The 24,712-nt window shown below is 48.5% G+C and overlaps 2 protein-coding genes across 8 annotated transcripts in view; one reads left to right on the top strand and one right to left on the bottom strand.

Annotated features, from left to right (window-relative positions):
• SRRD (SRR1 domain containing) overlaps positions 1 to 8,596 on the top strand; it is a 30,379-nt gene extending 21,783 nt beyond the window's left edge. For 3 of the 6 annotated variants that reach the window (XM_068562311.1, XM_068562306.1, XM_068562312.1), the window contains 2 exons: positions 279 to 946; positions 6,455 to 8,596. In XM_068562311.1, coding sequence (XP_068418412.1) covers positions 279 to 500 — 222 coding nt within the window. In that variant the 3' untranslated portion in view covers positions 501 to 946; positions 6,455 to 8,596. The remainder of the gene's footprint in view (positions 1 to 278; positions 947 to 6,454) is intronic. The other 3 variants (XM_068562309.1, XM_068562307.1, XM_068562310.1) reach the window with 3 other exon arrangements.
• TFIP11 (tuftelin interacting protein 11) lies at positions 632 to 23,802 on the bottom strand. Of its 2 annotated transcripts, none has more exons than XM_068562295.1 (13): positions 23,712 to 23,802; positions 21,815 to 22,035; positions 9,712 to 9,865; positions 9,251 to 9,407; positions 7,960 to 8,087; positions 7,396 to 7,548; positions 5,341 to 5,868; positions 5,114 to 5,220; positions 4,298 to 4,466; positions 3,641 to 3,884; positions 3,056 to 3,198; positions 2,443 to 2,608; positions 632 to 987 (listed from the first exon to the last, which is right to left on the bottom strand). In XM_068562295.1, exons 2-13 carry the CDS (start codon positions 22,024 to 22,026, stop codon positions 632 to 634), a joined length of 2,517 nt encoding a protein of 838 aa, XP_068418396.1. In that variant the 5' UTR covers positions 22,027 to 22,035; positions 23,712 to 23,802. The 2 variants fall into 2 exon arrangements, with proteins under 2 accessions (XP_068418396.1, XP_068418397.1); XM_068562296.1 differs by lacking the exon at positions 23,712 to 23,802 and adding an exon at positions 22,442 to 22,983.
• Between the last annotated feature and the right edge of the window lie 910 nt (positions 23,803 to 24,712).

Raw genomic sequence — 24,712 nt, 5'->3', positions numbered from 1 at the left:
CTCGCGAGGGGCCTGTGTTCCAGAAAGCTAGGACGTTTTAGTGCATCGCTTCATTTTTTAATTATTTCCTCTATTCTTAGTATCTAGTCTGCTGTAGGCACTGCCCTTGGGGCTTCCAACTCATTGCACAAAGCACTTAAAATACCTTACTCATTTTTTTAAAAAGAAGAATTAACGTGGGAGGTGGCGGTGAACAGTAAAACGGGAATCTAACCCAGGAGGGTGGGCCTTACTGGGACTCTCAAGGTTTTGTTTTACTTCTGAATTTTCCCGCTCAGATTGTGAAAGGAGTGGAGGAGCTGGCATTCCCTCAGACCTCACAGTACACAGACGTATTTAATGACACCTCCGTCCACTGGTTTCCTGTACAAAAGCTAACACAACTCTCCACGGACACTTGGGCCTTTCGGGAAGAACCAGATTACCAGGACTGTGAGGATCTCGAGATCATCAGGAACAAGACGGAGGATCCTTCAGCCCCTGACCTGAACCCGCTGTGATGTGTCGGCAGAGGCGGTCGCCATGGAGGGACTGCAGTGAGTCCCCTTTCAGAGTGAGCAGGAAGTACGTCGGCTATGACTTAAAATACTGTTTGTTTATTCCCAAGTCCGTCCGTGGCAGGTGCCGCGGTCTACTTGGCCATGTCAATCAGGCTCTGCAGGGAGGTGGGCACCCAGGTCTTCTCTCCCTGCACGAACACCACGCCCCGATCGATGTAGATGACGATGCGGCCGAAGGTGTACAGCTGCTTTCCTTCGTGTCGCTTCCCGATGACGGGCATGAAGACGATGTTGTGCTCCTCAGCCTTGGTCTCAATGAGGTCTTTGAAGTTCATGGGCACGGAGCTGGCAGCCACGCCGATGCCTCTCTGGGCCATGTTCTCAGCCTCCCGTCGCTCCTGCATGGCCTCGTACTGGAAATCCTTCCTGCGCTCCGTGTGGGTGAGGTAGGCGATGTTCTCCCGTGCTCCGGGCTGCATGTAGGCGCCTGGCAGATACAGAGAGGGGGTGAGGGACAGGTCCCAGCGTGACAGAGATGGAGACGCCGACTCGGCCTAGGGCTGGGTATGCCACAGGCGCCGTCTCCTAAGGCCTCCTGGTGCCTCAGAGCGCTGGTTTAAAATAAACCAGCTGATCAGGCACCTTGGGGGAAGTGTGGCCAGCTGACTGCAGTCGCATAAAAATTTCTGGTTAACACCTAACAACCAGAGATTATTAAATATTCCACATAATAAAAAAGCATCAGCAAGGGATTTGTTCTTATGGGCCGGAAACCTTGACAGTCATTAGCCACTGTTCTGTTCCCTTCTTGCTAGAGTCTTCACTCCACACTTGCCCCAGAGCAGCTTTTAGAACCCTGAAGACATATGGCCTATACTAGTTACATATTTAACTTACCCATACAGGCCCCCAGCCCTGGAAGAACTTTACTATATCTGGGGAGCTGAAACACAGATGTTTCAGCTTCACAGATGAAGGGATAATACAGGACCACAAATGCCCAGTGGTAACAGGGGGGTACAAATGGGGAACTGTTCCGGGAGCTTGGGGTCAGGGTGGCTGAGGAAGGATGGCTAGAGTATGAGAACAGAGATGGCCCACTGATGGCCCTGGAAGGACCTGGGTAAGTAGAGACCATAGACACATGTTTGCCTCATTAAATGCAGGATGTGTCTATGAATTCTAACTCCGTTTTCATGTAATAGGCTAAGTAGAATGAAAGCCTCGGGAAATTACAATCCCAGCTGCCACTCTGTAGTTCTGTGACCTTGAATGAGCTCTTGACCTTGTTGAGCTTCTCTGTGCAACACGGCTAGACTAGGTGCTCCATTGGCCTTTGCTTTGAGATGTGAGCACACTCTTAACACAGGACTGGCTGAGTAGGCTCCCAAAACTGATATAGGCAGAGGGACTTCCCTAGAACTGAGTAGTTTGGGAACAGATAGTAAATGGACCAGTCAGCTGCCTACTTCTGACACACCAAAGACACCGCCTACTGAGTACCATCCACGAACAGTAACTTGGTCCCCCTCGGTTCTTGACAAAAACCTGGAAGTGGGTCCTTCCTTCCTACTGCTTTACAGGTAAAGAAAACGGGCTAAAGAGGTTAAGCAGCTACTAAGTGTTAGTTAGACTGTCACCCTGCTCCACACCATGAGCTGTTACACCGGAGTGGCCACAGAGCGCCGGCCAGGCAGACGTGCCGAAGAGCCCAGACCCAGCTTGGGTGAGCGTCCATTCAGGAAGAACGCCCCCTCCCAGCCCCAGGGGGTGGGGGAGTGGCTGCTAGCTAAACAACTATGTGATGGGTCTTGTGGGCAAGAGTCTGTGTGCCCTGGAGGCGACGGCGAGCCCACCGCTACCTGAAAACTCTGTGTCATTTCCACGCTCCGAAACGTGGAGCTCAGGCCCAGGACCTCCACAAAATGGAACCCTCACTCACCGACATTGGAGGACACCGCCCTGTTCATGATATCAAGTGCCTCGTTAAATTTGTCCTTGACGGATGGGTGCGCCAGCACTTGGTCTGAGAACATGGACTTCCAACCCAGGTACCACTTGGTGATCTCCTCGTAATTTGGGCTGTTACTGAGCCAGGAGCACAGCACCTGCCAGAAGGGAACAAATAAGAAACCTGCATCCACAGTGGCAACAAATGGGAGCAAAACTTCCAAAGGGGCCACTTGTTTTGTTTGGGTCCTGCTCCTACAAGCTGATGATACCTGCAGGGGTTTTAGGGGCTCAGCTCGGTAGCTAAGTGCCCTGCGTGTAAACTGCACCTCGGCCTCCCACCCACACAAGCGATACCAGCCCCCACCTTACAGGGCTGTTGTGAGGAGTGGGGGGCGATCAGACCAAGTGCTTAGAACAGCATCGGGCGCGTGGCAAATATCCAGTAAAGTGGTAAAGTGCTCGCTCGCTGTTCCTGCCCGCCTCATTCTTACCTCGCCGTGTAGTTTATCTTCACTGTGTGGCCACAGCACTGCCACCCAAGTGACTCCAGTGACTCCCTCCCTGTCCCCAACGCACCCCCAACAAAGCGAAACAAAGCGTACCTGAAGCCACTTGGGGAAGAAGTGCTTTTCAAGAAGCCCCACCAGGCTGGAGACAGAGATCATCCCTTCCCAGTCGATGACCCAATAAAAAGCATCCATGTGCTGCTGGTGGGGGTTGATGACCAACTCCCCGAGGCACATCCCTGGAAGAGAAACCCAGCCTCTAAGGCAAAGCCACACAGCAGTGGCGTCACCAGACAATGTCGGCCTTCGATCTGCTTTTAAAGGTCAAGTTGAAGCTCTCTTGGCAATTCTTAAAAATTGTTTTCTTCTCTAATCCAGAAATAGCTCTATTTTTAGAATCCACTATGACAAAAATTTCAGAATACCTGTGGCTATACTGTCAGCAAAGGCCCGAACCGGACCAATCAGGAGGCAGGCAGGGTCTGATGCAGTTAGTGCAGAAAGGGGCCTGGTTAACGTTTATATTCGGCCTCAGTGCACAAAATGCCACCTCTTATACTGAGAAATATCATGCACTCAGAGCTTGAAGGCCATGTTTTTAAGCAGCACCATCATGACCGCCAGACACAGAAACCAGGCACCGAAGCTGCTCGACTTGGATGCATCTCCCCGGTTCCTTACCCAGTTTGGGCACTATGTTCTTGACCATGAATGCTTCCCAGGAGCCGGGGGTGAAGACATCTTTCCAGGGCTGGAGGATGAGCTTGGCCGAGGAGTCGCTGGGGTGCCACTTCTGCAGGGCGCTGGCCAGCTTGCTGCGGATGGGGGAGTAGAGCGGCTCCAGGCGCGCCTGCATGAGAGGCAGCCACGGGTGGATCCACGAGTGGATGGGGACGGTGTCTGTCAGCGGGTTCCAGTTTTCCACCTGCAGGAGGAGTGGGGGAAAGGCAGCAGTTCACGCGGCCTGCGGGGCAGTCACACAATGACCCCCGTGCTCTCCTGGCCGAGGTCCCCATCCTTGGCGCGTGTATGGGCGACACAGCCTCCATTACGTTTTCCCCAAACAGGGACACCGACCCACCAATAGACCCATGCAATTTGTATTAAATCTCAGAAATGGCACAGTTCTGATTTTATTAAAGAAGCCAAGTAAATGGATTCCCTATTACCGGGGGGGTTTTGGGGGAAAGTGCTGAGCAAAGGGCTGGAGTTAACATTACAGAACAGTGGCCGTGTTGGTGAATTCTGGGCATTGTAACAGCAGTGAGAGGATGGAGAGAAATGCGAAACGAATCCCCGTGCTTCCTGATGACAACCGTTTCCCACGCCCGGCCCCACCTCCTTCTGCAGCCTGGGGAAGATGAGCTGGTCCAGGATGTTATCCAAGATCCACACGGGAATGATGTGCACCCAGCTATCCAGGAAGTCCACCATCGGGTCACAGTTCCTCGGCTGCCAGTGAGTGACGATATTTCGAACAAATGGCATCCAGACTTCCCATATCAGCCTATGCGAGAAAGGCAGAGGGCGGCTGGCCCAAAGCACTGACCGGTTTCCACGTGTGCAAGGTACACCACCACCCACCTCTAGGGTAAGAATGAAAATGGCAACAGCGGGGCAATCCAGTCACAGAAAACCATCGGACCAGCCCATGTGTCGGCCAGACGTGCGCCTGCCTCGACCCTGCTCTCCCGACCGCCCCACTCGGCCTCGGGGCCTGTCTCCTCAGTAGCACCCGCCTCCCTGGCAGGGCTGCTGCCGGGTCCCGCCCCCACCCCCAAGCGCCGTGTGCTTCCCCAGCTGAAGCTCTGTCTGCACAGCCGACGCCCCTCATGCTTTGGATCACAGCTTCAACGTCACCTCCCCTGAGAGGCCTGTGCCCCCCACCACAGGTACGCATACACAGGTGGGCACCCTTGTCATTCTCTACTGCTGGACCCAGGTGGCAGCCTGGGTTTATCTGTCCACTTCCTTGGTTACCACCTGCCTTTTCCCCTCACTGGAGACAGGCCGTCTCTTCACTCCCAGGGTACGGCAGCACGCAACACAGGCAGATCCTCAACGGCCACTTGACAGGTGTGGGGTGAACCGAGCAGCACCGGCACATGGCCGAGGGCTCACACAGGCAGTACCCCCGTCCCCCCCGAGGAGCACCTGTGGAAGGCATCTGCCGAGAGGTCCTGCCCGCCGTGGGACAACAGCTGGTCGTTCTCCAGGAGGCTTTTCCACTTGGAGATGATCTCGGTGCCGTACGTACAGTCCTGAGGAGAAACACAGCAGCTGAGAGGCAGCCGGCTGACGGCCCCCTTGCCCCCTGAACCGTCTCGCACCCAGGCCTGCCCCGGAGGAGAGGCAGCGCGGCGGGCTCCCCGCCCACTCACCTTGAGGGGGTCCCACTCCTTGAAGTAGTCCTTCATGAGCGGGTAGACGATGGCCACGGCCAGGTCCACGCGGTCGGACATCCTGTACTCCTCGTAGTACTTGTCCTGCAGCGTCTCGAAGATGCGGGCGCACTCGTCCAGGGTGAGGGGGTCACCGCAGCCGGGCTGCAGGCGCCGCTCGCACTCCTCCACGAGCTCCAGGACCTTGCTCAGGTTGGAGATGACCCGCTCCTCGTGCTCCAGGACCTCTGACATCTTCTCCAGCTCGTGGGACAGGTTGACCACCATGTCTCGCTCGTACTGCAGCTGCCGGTCGTTCTGGATGATCTCCTGCTCCGTGAGGTCGATGAGCAGCTGCAGGTTGTGCTCCAGCTCGGGCAGCGCGAAGCCGGGGGCCCTGGCCTCCTTGCCGGGCTGGGGCGGCTGCTGTGCCTGCAGCGGGAGCCCGTCGTCGGGGACGCTGTGCTTGTGGCTCATCTGGCTGTAGCTGTAGTAGACCTTCTGCTCCCGGCCCGTCATGTCTATGACCTTGGAGAAGCGGCAGGGGGCGCGCGGGTTAATGCTCACCACTGCTGCCCTGTTAGACACACACCTGAGCCCGGGGAAGGCACGACGCTAGTGGGAACGTGTCAAAACCCCACCGTTCAGCAGAGCTGGAGAAGGGCGGTGTTTCTCAAAGTGGGGCCTGGGATGCGCCAGATTGGAAGAGACTCCAGGGACAAAACAACCAGGTACAACCAACCAACCGGTTCTTGACTCGGTCCCTCTGGACCAACCGGATGGAGAAGACTTTTTAGCAAAACTGATGAAATATGAATGTGGACTATTTAGTTGAGATGAAAGTCTATTTTCATGGAAAAGTAGAGGCTGTACTGATCAAAGCAGGCAATGGGACAACATACACAATCAAAATATCGTATTTTGGTAAAAAAATGCATATTTAGACAAAAACACCTGGAAGGATGGACATCACAGGTGTGAGAACCAGTCATTTATGGGAAAGGAAAGTAATTCTAATATTTTTGCCTCTATTTCCTAATTGTCTAAAACGTACTGCATACTGCTCTGTAATAATAGTTGTTTTTTTAATTTAAAAACAACATGAAACATACAGAAGCCACAAAGGCAACCGAGGAAATGAGCTAACTTCAACATCTGAAGGCGACTGAGGAAACGAGAACGTGGCTGTGCTGACACAGAAGCTTCGCCATCACCTGAGGTGAGAGTGTAATCTCTGAACCACCCGTATTAGAAATACCTGGGGGAAAATAACTGAGCATGAGCCCTCAGGCCCCGTCTAGATCTACAGCCTCAACATCTCCAGCTGTGACCTGGGCATCTGCGCTTCTCACCAGGTCCCCAAGTAACCTGATACACAACACCCTGACCTTTGAGAACCCCACTCGACTTTCCGTAATACACACACACTGTATCTCCTATGCTATGTCCCCTACAACAGACATCTGTCACCAATGTTCTCTGGCCACTAGGAACAGTAATGGAAAAGCCTCAGAGACTATCTGTACAGAACAGTGGTAATCATCTTAAATGCAATGCTGGGATGCCCTGAGGGCCCACTCCTGCTCCAGAAGTGAGTTAGTGCAACCTTCCCACGATTTAAGAGCCTTAAAGACTTTAACCTGGTGACTGCACTTCTAGGAATCTATCCTTAACAGCTGTAAAACAAAGACAAGCCTTTATACACAAACTAACCTGCCCCAAACCAAACCAGAAATGTTAACGGTCTAGCAACAGAATGACAGGAACATCATTAAATTCACTGACAGCAGGCTCGAGAAAGCTGGGGACATGGTTCGATTTAGCACTCTCATGCCACAAGGAGCGCCTGGCACAGGGCTGGGACGGCGATGAGCCTGGGCGTGCGTGCAGGGAGCGGGCACAGGCTGCGCCACGCCACAGACGCAGCACGCGCAGACCCAGGATGCAAGGCCAGCGGGAACCTTACGCGCAAATGTTCGGTGACTGCTCTGGTGTGTGGGTAACTTCGTGTCTTCCAAGCCCCCATCCTGGACCAGGCATCCACGGGCCCCGTACCTTGACCTGAGAAAGCTCCTTCTGGGGAGCAGTGAGCTTCTTGCTAATCCTGCCCTTGGCTTTCAACTCTTCCACTGTCTTGTAAGAGTATTTGGGCTTCTTCTTGCTTCCGCTGGGGTCTTTCCTCCACTGGCTCAGCTCCTTCTGAAATTCCTGAATCAGAGGGATACAGTCCATCACAAGAAGGAAGGGCCACTTTTTACCACAGGTGGGGTCACTGAGACTTTCACAAGGTTCTGTGCCAAGGACCGTGCTGTGTAACACTGAACCCAGCCAAGGACGCTGCTTGACACCCGCTCCCCGCCCTTACCAATGCTGAGACCCCTTCCCCACACACCCACCCTTATGTTCTCCCCAGGACTTCCTGGCACTACTGCTCTTTCCAGCCACACTGTGGTCACTTGTCTACTGCGTCCCTGTCCACCAGGCTCCACACCCGTTCAGCGTGGGACACCAGCCTCCAGCACGGTGAATGGCGCACGGTAGCTGAGCGAGTGAGCGAGCAGATGAACAAACACCAGCTGAGAGGGGCACAGACAGCACCCGGCCCGTCTCCTGACTCACCTCCTCAGCTTCTTCTTCGGAGTCAGCCATGGGGAAGTCTTGTAGGGGCTGAGTGGTGCGCTCCGAGCCGTATGCCCCCACAGCGCCCTTCCCCTTTCTCTGCTTGGCTTCGATTGGGTTGATGATACCTGACAAATTTCAGCAAGACAGAGACTTCAGGTCTCGGCAGTTGCCATGTGTGTGAGCCACCCAGGGGGACCGCACTCCTGGGTCCTTACTCACGACGACGCACCACCCAGGAAGGAGAGTGCACTTCCACCCTCACAACACTGTTCCGCTCCCGGTGACCGCAAGTGTCTGTGCATTTATGCTGCCACAGAGCAGTGTGCTGATTTCACCCTATGTATGTCCTAAATACAGATTTCCATTTCCACTTGGATTCATTTTTTTAGTGGATGGGAATATTCATTTATAACTGGAAACTCTGGCATAGAGTCTACACTTTGTTAATTTGGAAGCCTATTAATATGGAAAGGGCAGTAATTCAGATAATATATTAATTCTGATTAAACTGAGGTGAAGCTGCCATTTAATATGAAACTCCACCTATTTTACTTAGTACTTCATGTCTCCCATGCTTAACTTGTTCTATAACATGTTTAAGCCTTGGAAATAAATGTGTCTTTCCTGTAAAAAAGTTTACAAACAGGACTACAACATTTCAGTGAAGAACTGCCCTCACCCCAAACTTCCCACCACACCCCTCCCAGCTAGTACTGTGGAAATGCCACATTAGAACGTCCCTCACTCTCATTCCAGGTCACCTTTTCCATCTTCACTCAAGTCCATGGATTTTTCATACAGCTAATAGTTACCTGTCCTGCCCCTTTGTGAGCAGGGACCGCAGACTCATATGCCTTGAGGGCCCAGAAACATTAACAGGAACAAGGAAAGTGTGCTGGGGTGTGGAGAAGGCTTCCAGAATAAGGCCGTGGCTGCTACCTGGGGCAGGAAGATTCAGCTAAGCCAATCACTGCCAAGCAAATCTAGAATTCAGATTTTAAAATACTGGCAACCAGTTTGATTTTTTAGAAACACTGGGCGGGCCAGAAAGAAGCCTGTTTTCAGCCTATCAGCCTGCAGCCTATTTGAACCCTGACCTCTCCCTCCTGCTGAAGTTAAGTGTATTTTATGTAACTTGAGTTCTGATGAAGTGCGGCGGCTTGGAGCACAACTGTCACGTGCTGCCAGAAAAGCGAAAAAGCCGAGAAAAGGCAAAGCACGCCCCAGCTGCTCCTCCGGCCTCTGCCTGGGCGCCCTCGTGTGAGACCGTGGAGCGGGGGTACCGCACCTTGCGCATTCTTCCCGAGGCCTCTTCCGGGGACATAGCCCATCTTCTGAAGAAGCTTCTGTCCAATTCCTTTTGTGTGTCTTTCCCAGCTGCCAAAATCCATGAAAGACTTGGTGCCTCCTGCAAAACCTTTCTGGCTGGGTTTAAAATTGCCACCCTGAAAAGAAGAAAAATCAAAAGAAGGAAAAACCTAAGAAAGAAAGCTTGGCTGATGGGAATGTGGCCTGGCAGTCACAGAGCATTATGAAAAGTATCCTATTGTACAAACGAAACATATCTGTGATGTGTCTCAGGAGAGAGACAAGACTGCACTGCACATACCACCCCTCAGGGAAACCTGCCCCACAGGGAGAGACCCACAAGACCGGCCTCCAGCTGAACCCCTCCCCCAGCAGATGCTTGGGCCAAAGAGATCTTCCAGGGATATTACTAAGGTCACAATCCTTCAATAAAAATGCTACCGTTTTTAACTTCTTTGGTCCGAAATCCTTAGGAAATTCATCCTGCTTCACAGGTTTCTCCTCATCGTCGGAGCCTTCCAGCTCCGGCTCTTCTGCCGCCCCTTTCTTGAGCCCCGCGCTGATGAAGTTGACTGGCGCCGAGTAGTCGCGGGCCCTGCGGGCAAACACAAGGCCCCACGGGGTCCATGAGAACTCTCTGCAGGCATCCCTTGTAGCAGCTTTGCTGGCCAGAGAACTCCTTAGAGTGGACCTCGTGGGTTCCATTTTAAAGACCAACCCATTGACTCGTATCAAAAGGGCCCCAATAATCACGTTTGACGTTTTTGCCTGAAGTGTTCAAGTCAACTCCGTGGCTTAAGAGTTACCAATAACAGAGTTGACTAAAAATTGTAAACATGATGTGACTGTCCACCTTCCTTTTACGTTTTTGAAAAATTAACTTACTTTAAAAAGCATTTGTGACACTGAGTCAAGATGGCAGAGTAGGAGGATGTGGAGCTCAGCTCTCCCCATAATACATTAGGACTACATGTACAAATGGAACAGTTCTCAGAGAACACCTGCTGAACGCCAGCAGAGGACCTCGGACACCAAAAAGGACAAGAAAGAGCTCTGCGTAACCAGGTAGGACAAAAGAAAGACAAAAAAAAAAAAAAAAAAAGACAGGCCCTGCGCCCCTGGGAGGGAGCTGAAGGAGAGGAGAGGTCCCTGCACCCGGGGAGGTCCCGCCACCGGCAGAGAGATCGGCTGGGACAGAAAAGGAGCTTCGGAGGCTCAGAGGAGAACGCAGCAACCGGTCCGTGACAGGCAGGACAGAGTGAGAACTAGGCGGACGGTCTGTGCCACAGCCCTACGCACCCCAGCCTGAGGCCTGTGTCCGCTGGGACGGGCAGGGGCTGGGTGCCCGAAAGTGGGGTTTAAAGAACAGACCTGGGGAGAGGACTGCTTATGGCTGTGCAGAGACAGGCCGTAGGGGTGGGAGTGCGGAGCTCTGCAACCAGGAATGCTGGTGGAAGCAGCCCAGGCCGCCACAGAAGTGAAGTGCCTTTTTTAAGAGGCACACCAAGCGCAGGGCCACCACCGTGGCCTCTTCGCCGACGCGCAGCCCCTGCCTCCCCGGGCTCTGGGAGGGGCTCCTGGCTCATGTGCTCCAGCAGCCTCGGGAGCAGATGCCCGTGGGTGGCCCGCACGCAGAGGAGGGCCTGAAGCCACAGCTGAGCCCCAGGGGCCCTGAAACTACGGAAGAAGAGCTGAAGTCTCTCGTTGCGGCTGCGTGAACTGGATTTACACCTCCACTGACGGCTTTATAAATTCAGCTCCTGCTGAACATCCGAGTGGACGAGCGCCCCCTCAGCTGAAAGGCCTGGCTTCAGCAGGCAAGGGCTCTGTGGGCACGTACACGCGGGGCTGGGCCAGGCCGGAGTCCGAGCTGCCCCCAAAGCAGGTCCAGGTGCAGCACCGCTGCGGTCCTGGGATTCAGTGCATGTGCGCGGGTGGCCCAGTGAAAACAATGCCTGAGAGTCACCGGGGCCAACTGCCAGCACACCCACAGTTAAGGTGGGACCAGTGCCAACAACAGCGTACTTTGTGAGCCCACGCAACGGGGGAAGAGTGACACAGCAGAGCACATTCACAGGTGAAAGCTCCAATGGAGGAATACTCAGTGGCTTCTCTCCCAGTGGGAGGGCTCCAATCCCACCTACCTTGCACCGCAGATCAGAAACACAGCTCAGAAACAGATCTGGGGGCTTCTACTCCAACAGCTAGGGAGCAGACCCTGCCCCTGACATGGCAGTGACAACCACAGAGCAAAGAGGAGGCCTCACTTGATAGCCAGTGTAGGCTCTGGTCACCACAACATCAGTCACACCACCTATCAAAGGGATAACGGCCAGCATACACTGAGGAAAGAGGTGGCAGACATCCATACTAAAGGCAGCACTTGCACTAAAAAAATATTAAACCCACGCAGGCTACACAGGGACATTCCCACTTAAAAACAGCCTTCCAGGGACTTCCCTGGTGGTCCAGTAATAAAGAATCCACCTCACAATCCAGGGATGTGGGTTTGACCCCTGGTCAGGGAACTAAGATCCCACATGCCGTGGGGCAACTAAGCCCGCACACCACAACTACTGAGCTCACACACCTCAACCAGGGCCCGCATGCTGCAAACTACAGAGCCCAGCACTCTAGAGCCCGTGCACCACAACGAGAGAGACAAAACCCACATGCCACAACTAGAGAGAAGCCCACACACCACAACAAAGAGCCCATGCACCACAACGAAAGATCCCGCATGCCTCAACGAAGATCCCACATGTGCCACAACTAAGACCCGACGCAGCCAAAAATAAATAGTAAATGAAATAAATAAATAAATCTTGAGGAAAAAAAAATTGCCTTCCAAGACAGTCTGAGGGTCTGGCGCCAGGAGGAGGAACCCCCAGGGCATTTAGCTTTGAAGGCTAGTGGGGCTGGAGTGCAGGAGTTCCACAGGGCTGGGGAAACAGAGACTCTACTCTTGAAGGGCGCACACAAGGTCTCACGTGCACTGGGACCCAGCACAAAGCAGTACCTCCATAGGAACCTGGGCTAGACCTACTTACAGGTCTTGGAGGGTCTCCTGGGGAGGCAGGGGTCAGCTGTGGCTCACTGGGGGGGCAAGGACACTGGTTGCAGAGGCCCCAGGGAACACTGGTCAGTGTGAGCTCTCCTGGAGGTCCCCATTTTGGCACCAAGACCTGCCCCCACTCAACAACCTGCAGGCTCCAGTGCTGGAACGCCTCAGTCCAAACAACCAGCCAGATAGGAACACAGCCTCACCTGTCAGCAGAGAGGCTGCCCGAAGTCGTACTGAGCTTAAAGCCACCTCTTGACACAGCCCTCCCCACCAGAGGGAAAACACCCAGCTCCACCCACCACAGGGCAGGCACCAGTCCCTCCCACCAGGAAGCCTGCACAAGCCCCTGGACCAACCTCACCCACCAGGGGGCAGACACCAGAATAAAGAGGAACTACAATCCTGCAGCCTGTGGAAAGATGACCAGAAACACAGAAAGACAAAATGAGATGACAGAGAAATATGCTTCAGATGAAGGAACAAGATAAAACCCACAAGAACAACTAAGTGAAGAGATAGGCAATCTACCTGAAAGAGACTTCAGAGTAATGATAGTAAAGATGATCCAAAATCTCAGGAAAAGAACAGAGGCACAGACCGAGAAGACACAAGAAATGTTTAACAAAGAGCTAGAAGATTTAAAGAACAAACAGATGAAGGATACAACAACTAAAATGAAAAATACACTAGAAGGGGGACTTCCCTGATGGTCCAGTGGTCAAGAATCCGCCTTCCAATGCAGGGTACACGGGTTTGATCCCTGGTCAGGGAACTAAGATCCCTCATGCCATGGGGCAACTAAACCTGCGTGCCTCAACAAGAGAGCCCATGTGCTGCAAACTACGGAGCCCACGCGCTCTGGAGCCCGTACACCACAACTAGAGAGAGAAAACCTGCACACTACAACTAGAGAGAAGCCCGCGCAGAGAGAAGCCCACACGTCACAATGAACAGCCCACGTGCAACTAAGGCCCAATGCAGCCAAAATAAATAAATAAATAAATAAATATAAAAAAGATACACTAGAAGGGATCAATAGCAGAATAACTGAGGCAGAAGAACAAATAAGTGAGCTGGAAGACAGAGTGGTGGAAATCACTGCCACAGAACAGAGTAAAGAAAAAGAATGAAAGGAAATGAGGACAGTCTCAGAGACCTCTGGGATAACACTAAACACACAAACACTTGCATTATAGGGGTCCCAGAAGGAGACGAGAGAGAAAGGGCCTGAGAAAATATTTGAAGAGATTATAGCCAAAAACTTCCCTAACATAAGAAAGGAAACAGTCAACTCCAGGAAGTGTAGAGAGTCCCATACAGGATAAATCCAAGGAGGAACCCACTGAGACACCTATCAATCAAACTGACAAAAATTAAATACAAAGAAAAAATATGAAAAGCAACAAGGGAAAAGCAACAAATAACAAGGGAATCCCCATAAGGTTATCAGCTGATTTTTCAGCAGAAACTCTGCAGGCCAGAAGGGAGTGGCACGATATATTTAAAGTGACAAAAGGGAAAAAAATCTACAACCAAGAATACTCTACCCAGGACTTCCCTGGTAGTGCAGTGGTTAAGACTCTGCGCTCCCAATGCAGGGGGCCTGGGTTTGATCCCTGGTCAGGGAACTAGATCCCACATGCAGGCAGAACTAAGACTTCGCATGCCACAACTAAGGAGCCAGCAAGCCTCAACTAGGGAGCCCTCAAGCTGCAACTAAGGAGCCTGCCTGCCACAACTAAGACCCAGCGCCACCAAATAAACAAACAAATTAATTAATTAAGAAAAAAAAAGAATACTTTACCCAGCAAGGCTCCCATTCAGATTTGATGGAGAAATCAAAAGTTTTACAGATAAGCAAAAACTAAGAGAATTCAGTACCACCAAACCAGCTTTACAACAAATGCTAAAGGAACTTCTCGAGGCAGAAAAGGTCACAAACAGAAACAAGAAAATTATGAATGGGAAAGCTCACTGGTAAAGGAAAACATACAGTAAAGGAAAGCAATCATCCACACACAAATATGATATCAAAACCAGCAACCATGAAAAGAGGATAGTACAAATGCAGGAAATGGGAAATGCATCTGAAATTGAGACCAGAAGCTTAAAATAACCTTGTGTGTGTGTGTAGGCTGCCACATCAAAACCTCATGGGAACTGCAAACCAAAAAACTACAATAGATACACACACAAAAAAGGAAAAGCAATCCAAACACAACACTAAAAATAGTCATCAAAGCACAAAAGAAAACAAAAGGAAAGAAAAAAGACCTACAAAAACAAACCTAAAACAATTCAGAAAATGGCAGTAAGAACATACATATTGATAATTACCTTAACTGTAAATGGATTAAATACTCCAACCAAAAGATAAACACTGGCTGAATGGATACAAAAACAAGACCCATAAATAGGCTGTCTACAAGAGACCCACTTCAAATCTAAGGACACATAGAGACTGAAAGTGAGGGGATGGAAAAAGGTATTCCATGTAAATGGAAATCAAAAGAAAGCTGGGGTAGCAATACTCATGTAAGACAAAAGAGACTTTAAACACTGTTACAAGAGACAAGGAAGGACACTACATAACGATCAAGGGATCAATCCAAGAAGAAGATATAACAATTATAAATATTTATGCACCCAACATAGGAGCACCTCAATAGATAAGGCAAATGCTAACAGCCATAAAAGGAGAAATCGACTTTACAGCCCACTTTTATCAATGGACAGATCTTCCAGACAGAAAATCAATACGGAAACACAGGCCTTAAATGACACATTAAACAAGATGGACTTAATTGATATTTATAGAGCATCCCATCCAAAAGGAGCAGAATACACATTCTTCTCAAGTACACATGGAACATTCTCCAGGATTGATCACATGCTGGGCCACAAAGCGAGCCTCAGTAAATTTAAGAAAACTGAGATCATATTAAGCAACTTTTCTGACCACAACGCTATGAGATTAGAAATCAACTACAAGAAACAAACTGTAAAAAACACAAACACATAGAGGCTGAACAATATGCTACTCAACAACCAACGGATCACTGAAGAAATCATAGAGGAAATCACACAATACCTAGAGACAAATGACAACAAAAACACGACAATCCAAAACCTATGGGACACAGCAAAAGCAGTCCTAAGAGGAAAGTTTATAGCAATACAATCTTACCTCAGGAAACAACAAAAATCTCAAATAAACAACCTAACCTTACACCTAAAGCAACTAGAGAAAGAAGAACAAACAAAACCCAAAGTTAGCCGAAGGAAAGAAATCATAAAGATCAGAGCAGAACTAAATTAAATAGAGACAAAGAAAACAACAGAAAAGATCCATGAAACTAAAAGCTGGTTCTTTGAAAAGATAAATAAAACTGAAAAACCTTTAGCCAGACTATCAAGAAAAAAAGGGAGAGGGCTCAAATCAATAAAATTAGAAATGAAAAAGAAGAAGTTACAATGGACTCCACATAAATACAAAGGATAAGAGACTACTACAAGCAACTATGTCAATAAAATGGACGACCTAGAAGAAATGGACAAATTCTTAAAAAGGTACAATCTCCCAACACTGAACCAGGAAGAAATAGAAAATATGAACAGACCAATCACAAGTACTGAAATTGAAACTGAATAAAAAATTCCCAACAAACAAAAGCCATCCAGGACCAGATGGCTTCACAGGCAAACTCTATCAAACATTTAGAGAAGAGTTAACATCTATCCTTCTGAAACTATTCCACAAACTTGCAGAGGAAGTAACATTCCCAAACTCACTCTATGAGGCCACCATCACTCTGATATCAAAACCAGACAAAGATATCACCCAAAAAAAAAAAAAAGAAAAAGAAAAAGAAAGAAAATTACAGACTAGTTTCACTGATGAACATAGACGCAAAATCCTCAACAAAATACTAGGAAATCAAATCGAACAATACATTAAAAGGATCAAACACTATGATCAAGGGGGATTCATCCCAGGGATGCAAGGATTCTTTAATATCCGCAAATCAATCAGTGTGAAACACATCAACAAGTTGAAGAATAAAAACCATATGACCATCTCAATAGATGCAGAAAAAGATTTTGACAAAATTCAACACCCATTTATGATAAAAAAAAAAAAAAAGAACTCTCCAGAAAGTGGGCATAGAGGGAACATACCTCAACATAATAAAGGCCATATATGACAAACCTACAGCTAACATCATACTCAACGGTGAAAAGCTGAAAGCATTTCCTCTAAGATCAGGAACAAGAACAAGGATGTCCACTCTTGCCACTTTCATTCAACATAGTTTTGGAAGTCCTAGCCATGGCAATCAGAGAAGAAAAAGAAATAAAAGGAATACAAATTGGAAAAGAAGTAAAGCTGTCACTGTTTGCAGATGACATGATACCATACATAGAAAATCCTAAAGATGCTACCAGAAAACTACTAGAGCTCATCAATGAATCTGGTAAAGTTACAGGATACAAAAATTAATACACAGAAATCTGTTGCATTCCTATACAATAACAGAAGATCAGAAAGAGAAAGAAACAACCCCGTTTACCATCATCAAAAAGAATAAAATACCTAGGAATAGAATAAACCTACCAAAAGACCTGTACTCCGAAAACTTTAAGATGCTGATGAAAGAAACTGAAGATGACACAAACAGATGGAAAGATATACCATGATCCTGCATTGGAAGAATCAGTATTGTCAAAATGAATATTCTGCCCAAGGCAATCTACAGATTCAATGCAATCCCTATCAAATTACCAATGGCATTTTTCAAAGAACTAGAACAAAACATTTTAAAATTTGTATGGAGACACAAAAGACCCCAAATAGCCAAAGCAATCTTGAGAAAGAAAAATGGAGCTGGAGGAATCAGGCTCCCTGACTTCAGACTATACTACAAAGCTACAGCCATCAAGAGTATGGTACTGTCACAAAACCAGAAATACATATCAATGGAACAGGATAGAAAGTCCAGAAATAAACCCACACACCTATGGTCAATTAATCTACAACAAAGGAGGCAAGACTCTACAATGGAAAAAAGACAGTCTCTTCAATAAATGGTGCTCAGAAAACTGGACAGCTACATGTAAAAGAATGAAATTAGAACATTCTTTAACATCATACACAAAAATAAACTCAAAATGGATTAAAGACCTAAATGTAAGACGTGATACTATAAAACTCTTAGAGAAAAACATAGGCAGAACGCTCTCTGACATAAATTGCAGCAATATCTTTTTCGATCTGTCTCCTTGAGTAATGGAAATAAAAATAAAATAAACAAATGGGACCCAATTAAACTCAAAAACTTTTGCACAGCAAAGGAAACCATAAACAAAACAAAAAGACAACCCACAGAATGGCAGAAAATATTTGCAAACGATGTGACCGACAAGAGATTAATCTCCAAAATCTACAAACAGCTCATGCAGCTTAATATAAAAAACAAACAAAAAAAAAATCAAAAAATGGGCAGACGACCTAAACAGACACTTTTCCAAGGAAGACATATATATGGCCAAGAGGCAATTGAAAAGGTGCCCACAATCGCTAATTATTAGAGAAATGCAAATCAAAACTACAATGAGATATCACCTCACACCAATCAGAATGGCCCTTATCAAAAAATCTACAAACAGTAAATGCTGGAGAGGGTGTGGAGAAAAGGGAATCCTCCTACACTGTTGGTGGGAATGTAAATTGGTACAGCCACTTTGGAGCACAGTATGGAGGTTCCTTAAAAAACTAAAAATAGAGCCATCATAAGATCCAGCAATCCCTTTCCTGGGCATGTATCTGGGGAAAACCATAACTCAAAAAGATACATGTACCCCAATGTTCACTGCAGCACTATTTACAGTAGCCAAGACATGGAAGCAACCTAAATGTCCATTGACAGATGAATGCATAAAGATGTGGTACACACAATGTTCACTGCAGCTCTATTTACAATAGCCAGGACATGGAAGCAACCTAAGTGTCCATCAACAGATGAATGGATAAAGAAGATGTGGCACATATATACAATGGAATATTACTCAGCCATAAAAAGAAATGAAGGACTTCCCTGGTGGTGCAGTGGTTGAGAACCCGCCTGCCAATGCAGAGGACACGGGTTCGAGTCCTGGTCCGGGAAGATCCCACATGCCGTGGAGCAACTAAGCCTGTGCGCCACAACTACTGAGCCTGTGCTCTAGAGCCCGCGAGCCATAACTACTGAGCCCGCGTGCCACAACTACTGAGCCTGTGCTCTAGAGCCCGCGTGCCACAACTACTGAGCCCGCACGCCCTAGAGCCCGTGCTCCGCAACAAGAGAAGCCACTGCAATGAGAAGCCCGTGCACCGCAACCAAGAGTAGCCCCCGCTCGCCACAACTAGAGAAAGCCCGCGCGCAGCAACAGAGACCCAACGCAGCCAAAGATAAAATTAAATTAAAAAAAAAAAAAAACTAAAAAAGAGAAAAACAAATACCACATGCTAACACATATATATGGAATCTTAAAAAAAAAAGGTTCTGAAGAACCTAGGGGCAGGATAAAGATGCAGACGTAGAGAATGGACTTGAGGATGTGGGGAGGGGAAGGGTGAGCTGGGACGAAGTGAGAGAGTAGCACTGACACATATACACTACCAAACGTAAAACAGATAGCTCGTGGGAAGCAGTGGCATCGCACAGGGAGATCAGCTCCATGCTTTGTGACCACCTAGAGGGGTGGGAGGGAGACGCAAGAGGGAGGAGATATGGGTATGTATGTATATGTATAGCTGATTCACTTTGTTATACAGCAGAAACTAACACACCATTGTAAAGCAATTATACTCCAATAAAGATGATTAAAAAAAAAAGATGTGGTACATATATACAATGGAATTTTTTTACTCAGCCGTAAAAAATAATGAAATAATGCCATTTGCAGCAACATGGATGGACCTAGAGATTATCATACTAAGTGAACTAAGTCAGACAGACCAGAGAAAGACAAATATAATATGATATCACTTATATGTGGAATCTAATTAAAAAAATGACACAAATGAACTTATTTCCAAAATAGAAACAGACACACAGATCTGGAAATCAAACTTATGGTTACCAAAGGGGAAACGTGGGGGGAAGGGATAAATTAGGGAATTGGGATTAACATATACACACTACTGTATATAAAATAGATAAGTAATAAGGACCTACTGTGTAGCACAGAGAACTCTACTCAATATTCTGTAATGACCTATATGGGAAAAGAATCTGGGAAAAAAAAAAGCATTTGTTTCAGACACTATTTCAAGTAGAAAAATCAAACAAGAAAGACACTCTCATAAATCAAAATCATAAATAAGTAAAATATATTAAGAGAGATTATATGAATGTAAAGTATATTAGCAATTATATCAATCAGATTCTTAGAAAATCTCATCTCCATTAAATTTGTTTATGAAAACTAAAATACCTAAGAGGGACTTCCCTGGTGGTCCAGTGGCTAAGACTCCGTGCTCCCAGTGCATGGGGCCCAGGTTGGATCCCTGGTCAGGGAACTAGATCCCACATGCTGCAACTAAGAGTTCACACACCACAATAAAGATCCCACATGCCACAACTAAAATACCCCGCATGCCGCAACTAAAAAGATCCTGCGTGCCGCAACTAAGACCCGGCGCAGCCAAATAAATAAATAAATAAAAATAAAATATTAAATCAATAAATAAAATACCTAGGAAATCAACTCCGTGAGATGGAAAGTATTGATTTTAACCCTGAATGCCTCAAGAACAGTAGTTACAATAAGTCATTAGCAACAGTTCCCTTTTGTATGAACTGGAGCTGATAGCTTTCTATTGTGTAGTTAAAGGGAGAGAAAAGATTCCAAAGAAAAGCCCCGGGAATATTGCAAAATAAGGCGATGCTTTACAAAATGACTAACCTAGTAAATAAACATCCCCATGGCAGCAATAAAATTCAGAGAATTTTTTCCTAAGAGATGCAATATAGAGCCCAACTCTAGAGTCAGATAGGCCCAGATTCTCACAGCTTAGCTGCGTGACTTTTGGCTGCTGTTTCTTAATCTGTAAAATGGGATGATAATAATGGTACCTTTCTCGGACTTCCCCGGTGGTGCAGTGGTTAAGAATCTGCCTGCCAAATGCAGGGGACACGGGTTCAAGCCCTGGTCCGGGAAGATCCCACATGCTGCGGAGCAACTAAGTCTGTGCACCACAACTACTGAGCCTGCGCTCTGGACCTCGCGAACCACAACTACTTAGCCCGTGTGCCACAACTACTGAAGCCCACGCACCTAGAGCCCATGCTCTGCAACGAGAAGCAACCACAATGAGAAGCCCGTGCACCGCAACGAAGAGTAGCCCCTGCTTGCCGCAACTAGAGAAAGCCCGCACACAGCAACAAAGACCCAACGCAGCCAAAAATTAAATAAATTAATTAATTAAATAAATTTATTTATTTTAAAAAAATAAAAATAAAATAATGGTACCATTCTCATAAGGTCAATGAGACGAGGCCTGTGAAGAACCCATAGATTTTGGCTGCTATTATTATCTTATGATCTTGCAATTCTTGACCCCTGATCTATGCATTGTCCGCTGTTAGATTTCTTGCCAGATGAAAAAAGGTTGAACTGATCTCTGCTCTTTCTCCCCAGTTTCCTTTGTGAAAAATGTACAATATCAATGGGCTGGAGCCTCCAAGCCTCAGGTGGGGACAGGGAGACAAACCCAAATCTACTACACACTCTGGTCAAGTGAGTTGCAGCCAACACACACACGACTTCACACCAAGGAGGAGGCTTTCAGCCTGAATCCTCATCCCTGTGCTGCCATCTTAGCCCAGGTCTCCAGCACCTCTGCCAGGACCACTGCCTGGGCCTCCTCACAGAGCCCCCTCTTCCACTGTGGCTCCCCGCCAACTTTGCACATGAGCAAAAGGGTCTTCTACCCTTCTTCCCAGGTCATACCCTCTCTACACAAACCCACGGCCTCTTCTCAAACTATACTCCCCACTCTCTCCCCGCTTCAGCCCACAAAACCTCTCGTATCCTCATGGGTGCCCTGCTGCCTCCCATCAAGGGCCTTTGCTTACTTGTGCCTGCCCTACCGGCCAATCTTCCCTGACCTCCCAGAATAGGTCATACTCCCTAAAATGTGTTCCCCCTCAGGTCCTACATCAGTTACACCCTTCCATTGTGTGAGCCTGTCTCCATCCACTAGAGTCTGGGCTCCTGGAAGGCAAGGACTGGGTCTACAGCACAAGGCTTAATACACATAACTGCTCACTTAACACCAACTGAATATCCACCAGTCAGAGAGCAGCGCTCTAACCTAAAGCGGAACTGGGCTCCTGAGCTGCTGTCGCAGCTAAGGGACTCAGTGAGGCCGGGAGAGAAATTTACTTAGCGGGGTAGCTGCCCAACTCCTAGGGAAGCAGCCCGTGCCAGCCATACCGTTTGCCTCCAAAGCTGGGCCTCTCTTCATCCGAGTCTCGCTCTGCCCACACTCCGTAGGTGGCCTCTTCCTTGGTCTGCCAGTGGCGCTGCCGGTTGGGGTTGAATTCATTCTGGAGATCCCAGTCGGTGATCTCAAAGTTCTCCCGCTCGTCCTCGTCATCCATGTGGCCTTGGCCTTCCCCGTCCCGGTACAAGTGGGACAGTGACATGCCCTGTCACTAAAGGAAGGGATAAAAAAAGGTAGTCTGTGACAAGTCCTGGGAGCAGCAGAAGGCTTCCCTGTGAGTTCCTACTCCTTGCTGCCTTCAAAACGTCCTCCAAACTAAAATTCACTAACATCATTGTTACAATTCAATAAAGCAGACACTAAACACATATTGTAGAAAACAACAGGTACTAAAACAGGTGGAACAAAAGACCAGTCCCAACAGTCCATGTGATTCTTAAGCACGTATTTCCTTGTCAATGTCGTAAGACATCACACACACTCACATACACACAAACCACATAAAAACAGCTAAGGAAGTATGCTGTTCTATGTATTATTGCCTCAGAAATGAGGCAGACATCTTCCTGGACCCCAGATTTTATTAGTTTTTTCTATTGTCGAGTAAAGAGTTTCACCTGGACCTCTGACAGTCGCAGCACAGTGAGTTTTCTTCGAAGACGCTTTCTGAAACACATTATTTGATGAGAACCTCATCAAATGAGCCTTAGTTTTCCTCACAAACCATGAACCTCTTCTGAGGCGCCAGGAGGCAGTAGTAATTATGAACACGGCCTTAACAGTACACAGCTGTGAAGTGGAATACAGACATCATCTCAGGGTAGCTGGGTGATGAGATTCAGCTGTCTCTTAAGCGGATTAACGGCAGTACCAACCTTAGAGCATGCTTGTAAGGCAGATTCAACGAGATGGTGCTTTAAAATCACTTAGCTCCCAATAAGTGCTCAAGGAAGAGCTTGTTACGGTAATCCCATGATTAGGTTCAGAGCCCTTCCTATTATTGGATTCGGGAATGAGCCAAGCAAAGTGACTGTGAAACCAGCTGCTAAAATCACAGCCCGAGTTCAAATCCCCACTCTACCAGGTACTCCGTGTATGAGTATTAAATGCAGATGAAGTGCCACGCATGGGCCACCACACAGCAATACATTCAATATATGACAGCACTGTGATTCGCCTCTAGCAGTTGCTGCAAACAGCCTTCAGGGACGGGGGCTGGCTACCTCCCCAGGCGGTGTTAAACTCTGGTCAGCTCTGTTTGAAACTTTTCGCTGCTTACTCTACTCACTGGTGCACTGGTTGGGTGCTGCCGGTCCCAGCCTCATCCAGGAGCGCAAAACAGGGAAACATTCTCAGAGGAGGCGGGGAGTCCCAGATACATGGGAGTCACTAACACCGCTGCCTCCTTGGGCACAGAGCATGGGGATAACCACATAGTTGTCACGAGTTATAGAGCCCCCGGGGGGTGCTAAGCACTTGCTGGACGCTTCAGGCCGATAATCTCATGTAGGCATCAAGACACTTCTACGAGAAAGGTACTACTAGCGTCCTCAAGCTTCAGATAAAGTAAAACGAGGCTAAGTTAAATAATTTGCCCTAAGTTCCACGGCTGGCGGGGCTCGAAACCAGGTGGGCCTGAAGCCAGGGCTCGGGTGTCTCCCTGCCATGCTGTCCAGGCCCCGCGGCGGAGACTCGGTGCCTAACTCGGCCCAGGCCCCGACTGCCCAGTGACCCCGAGCGGCCCGCCCCTCTCCCCGCCTCGGCAGAGCCGTCTGCGAAAGGGGAGCGCAACTGGCGAGGCCGAGGCCCACCTCCCCCGAACCGCAGCCCCCACTCCCACTGGCACGGAATCCTCCGAGTCCCCCGCCCAACCCGAGGCCCGCTCACCTCTCTCCTGCTCAGCGTTATCAAACACAACTGCCCGCTCCGGGATAGAAGCGCGCCGAGTCGGGGACGGAACCCGGATGTGCCGGGACAGGCGCGCCGGAAATGACATTTCTCGACAGCGGAAATGTCGCGCCGGTTGCCATGGCAGCAAGGGAACGCTAGGGCGGCTTTGGCTCTAGAGTGGCTGAGCTACTAGGGAGGGTTTTCAGGGCCCGGAATGGCGGAGGGCTGATTTCCCTGTCGCGCCCGGTTCGTGGCGACGCCCAGCCTGTGACGACGGGTGTGGACGTCGTCGAGCCACCCTAGCCTAGGGAGACTCCTTTGCCAGCCTGAGATTCTAAATCTGAAAAATGGGGATATAGGACTAGCTCATGGGATAGCTGTGTGTGAGACATTTGCGGGGGGCGGGGGGCGAGTTAGAGGTGAGGAACGGGACATGACATTCAAATAGGAATAATGAAGGTCAAGACTGTCTCCTGGGTCTTTGGGTCTCTCAGTATAAGCACCATCGTGGGCACAGATCAGTTGCCTTATACAGGTGTTTGAGGGAGTGAAGGAATGAATGGGCAAACTCTAGAATTCCCAAGTATTCCCGCCAGAAAACCTTTCCATTCTCTTCTTTTCCAACAGGTTGGTAAATAAATCCATTCAATGATCTAATAAAAATGTACTGAGGGCCTACACTGTGCTAGGCTCCAGGGATCCAGGGAACAAAGAGGCACCAGGCACTCCCAGAGAATCCCTCACCAGCTCTGGACTCTGTGTGGGTACACAGACTCCAGAGTTCCGATCTCAGCTCTGCCACTTACAAACTGTGGACCTCGGGCAAGGCATTAATTACATGTTAAGCCTCAGTTTTCTCTTCTGCAAAACGGTTGAGACAAAATATGTAAGCAATTAAAACTGTACCTGGTACGTAACAGGTGCTTAGGGAGTGTTAGCTGTTAATTTTTGCTTTGTTTTCTCTCACTCTCTCTCTCTGTAAGATGAAAAGATCCAGG

This window comes from Eschrichtius robustus, chromosome 14 (genome assembly GCF_028021215.1).
Source record: "Eschrichtius robustus isolate mEscRob2 chromosome 14, mEscRob2.pri, whole genome shotgun sequence".
Taxonomy (NCBI): domain Eukaryota; kingdom Metazoa; phylum Chordata; class Mammalia; order Artiodactyla; family Eschrichtiidae; genus Eschrichtius; species Eschrichtius robustus.
Note: the sequence above shows the minus strand (reverse complement) of the source record. Positions and strands in the feature narration are given on the sequence as shown.

Coding starts and splice junctions, on each gene's coding strand:
- TFIP11 (XM_068562295.1), bottom strand. CDS start 22,026: ATGTCACTGTCCCACTTGTACCGGGACGGGGAAGGCCAAGGCCACATG. Junction 4,467..5,113: donor TCGGCAGATGCCTTCCACAG/GTGCTCCTCGGG, acceptor TTTCTCGCATAG/GCTGATATGGGAAGTCTGGA. Junction 3,199..3,640: donor GAACATAGTGCCCAAACTGG/GTAAGGAACCGG, acceptor TTTCTCTTCCAG/GGATGTGCCTCGGGGAGTTG.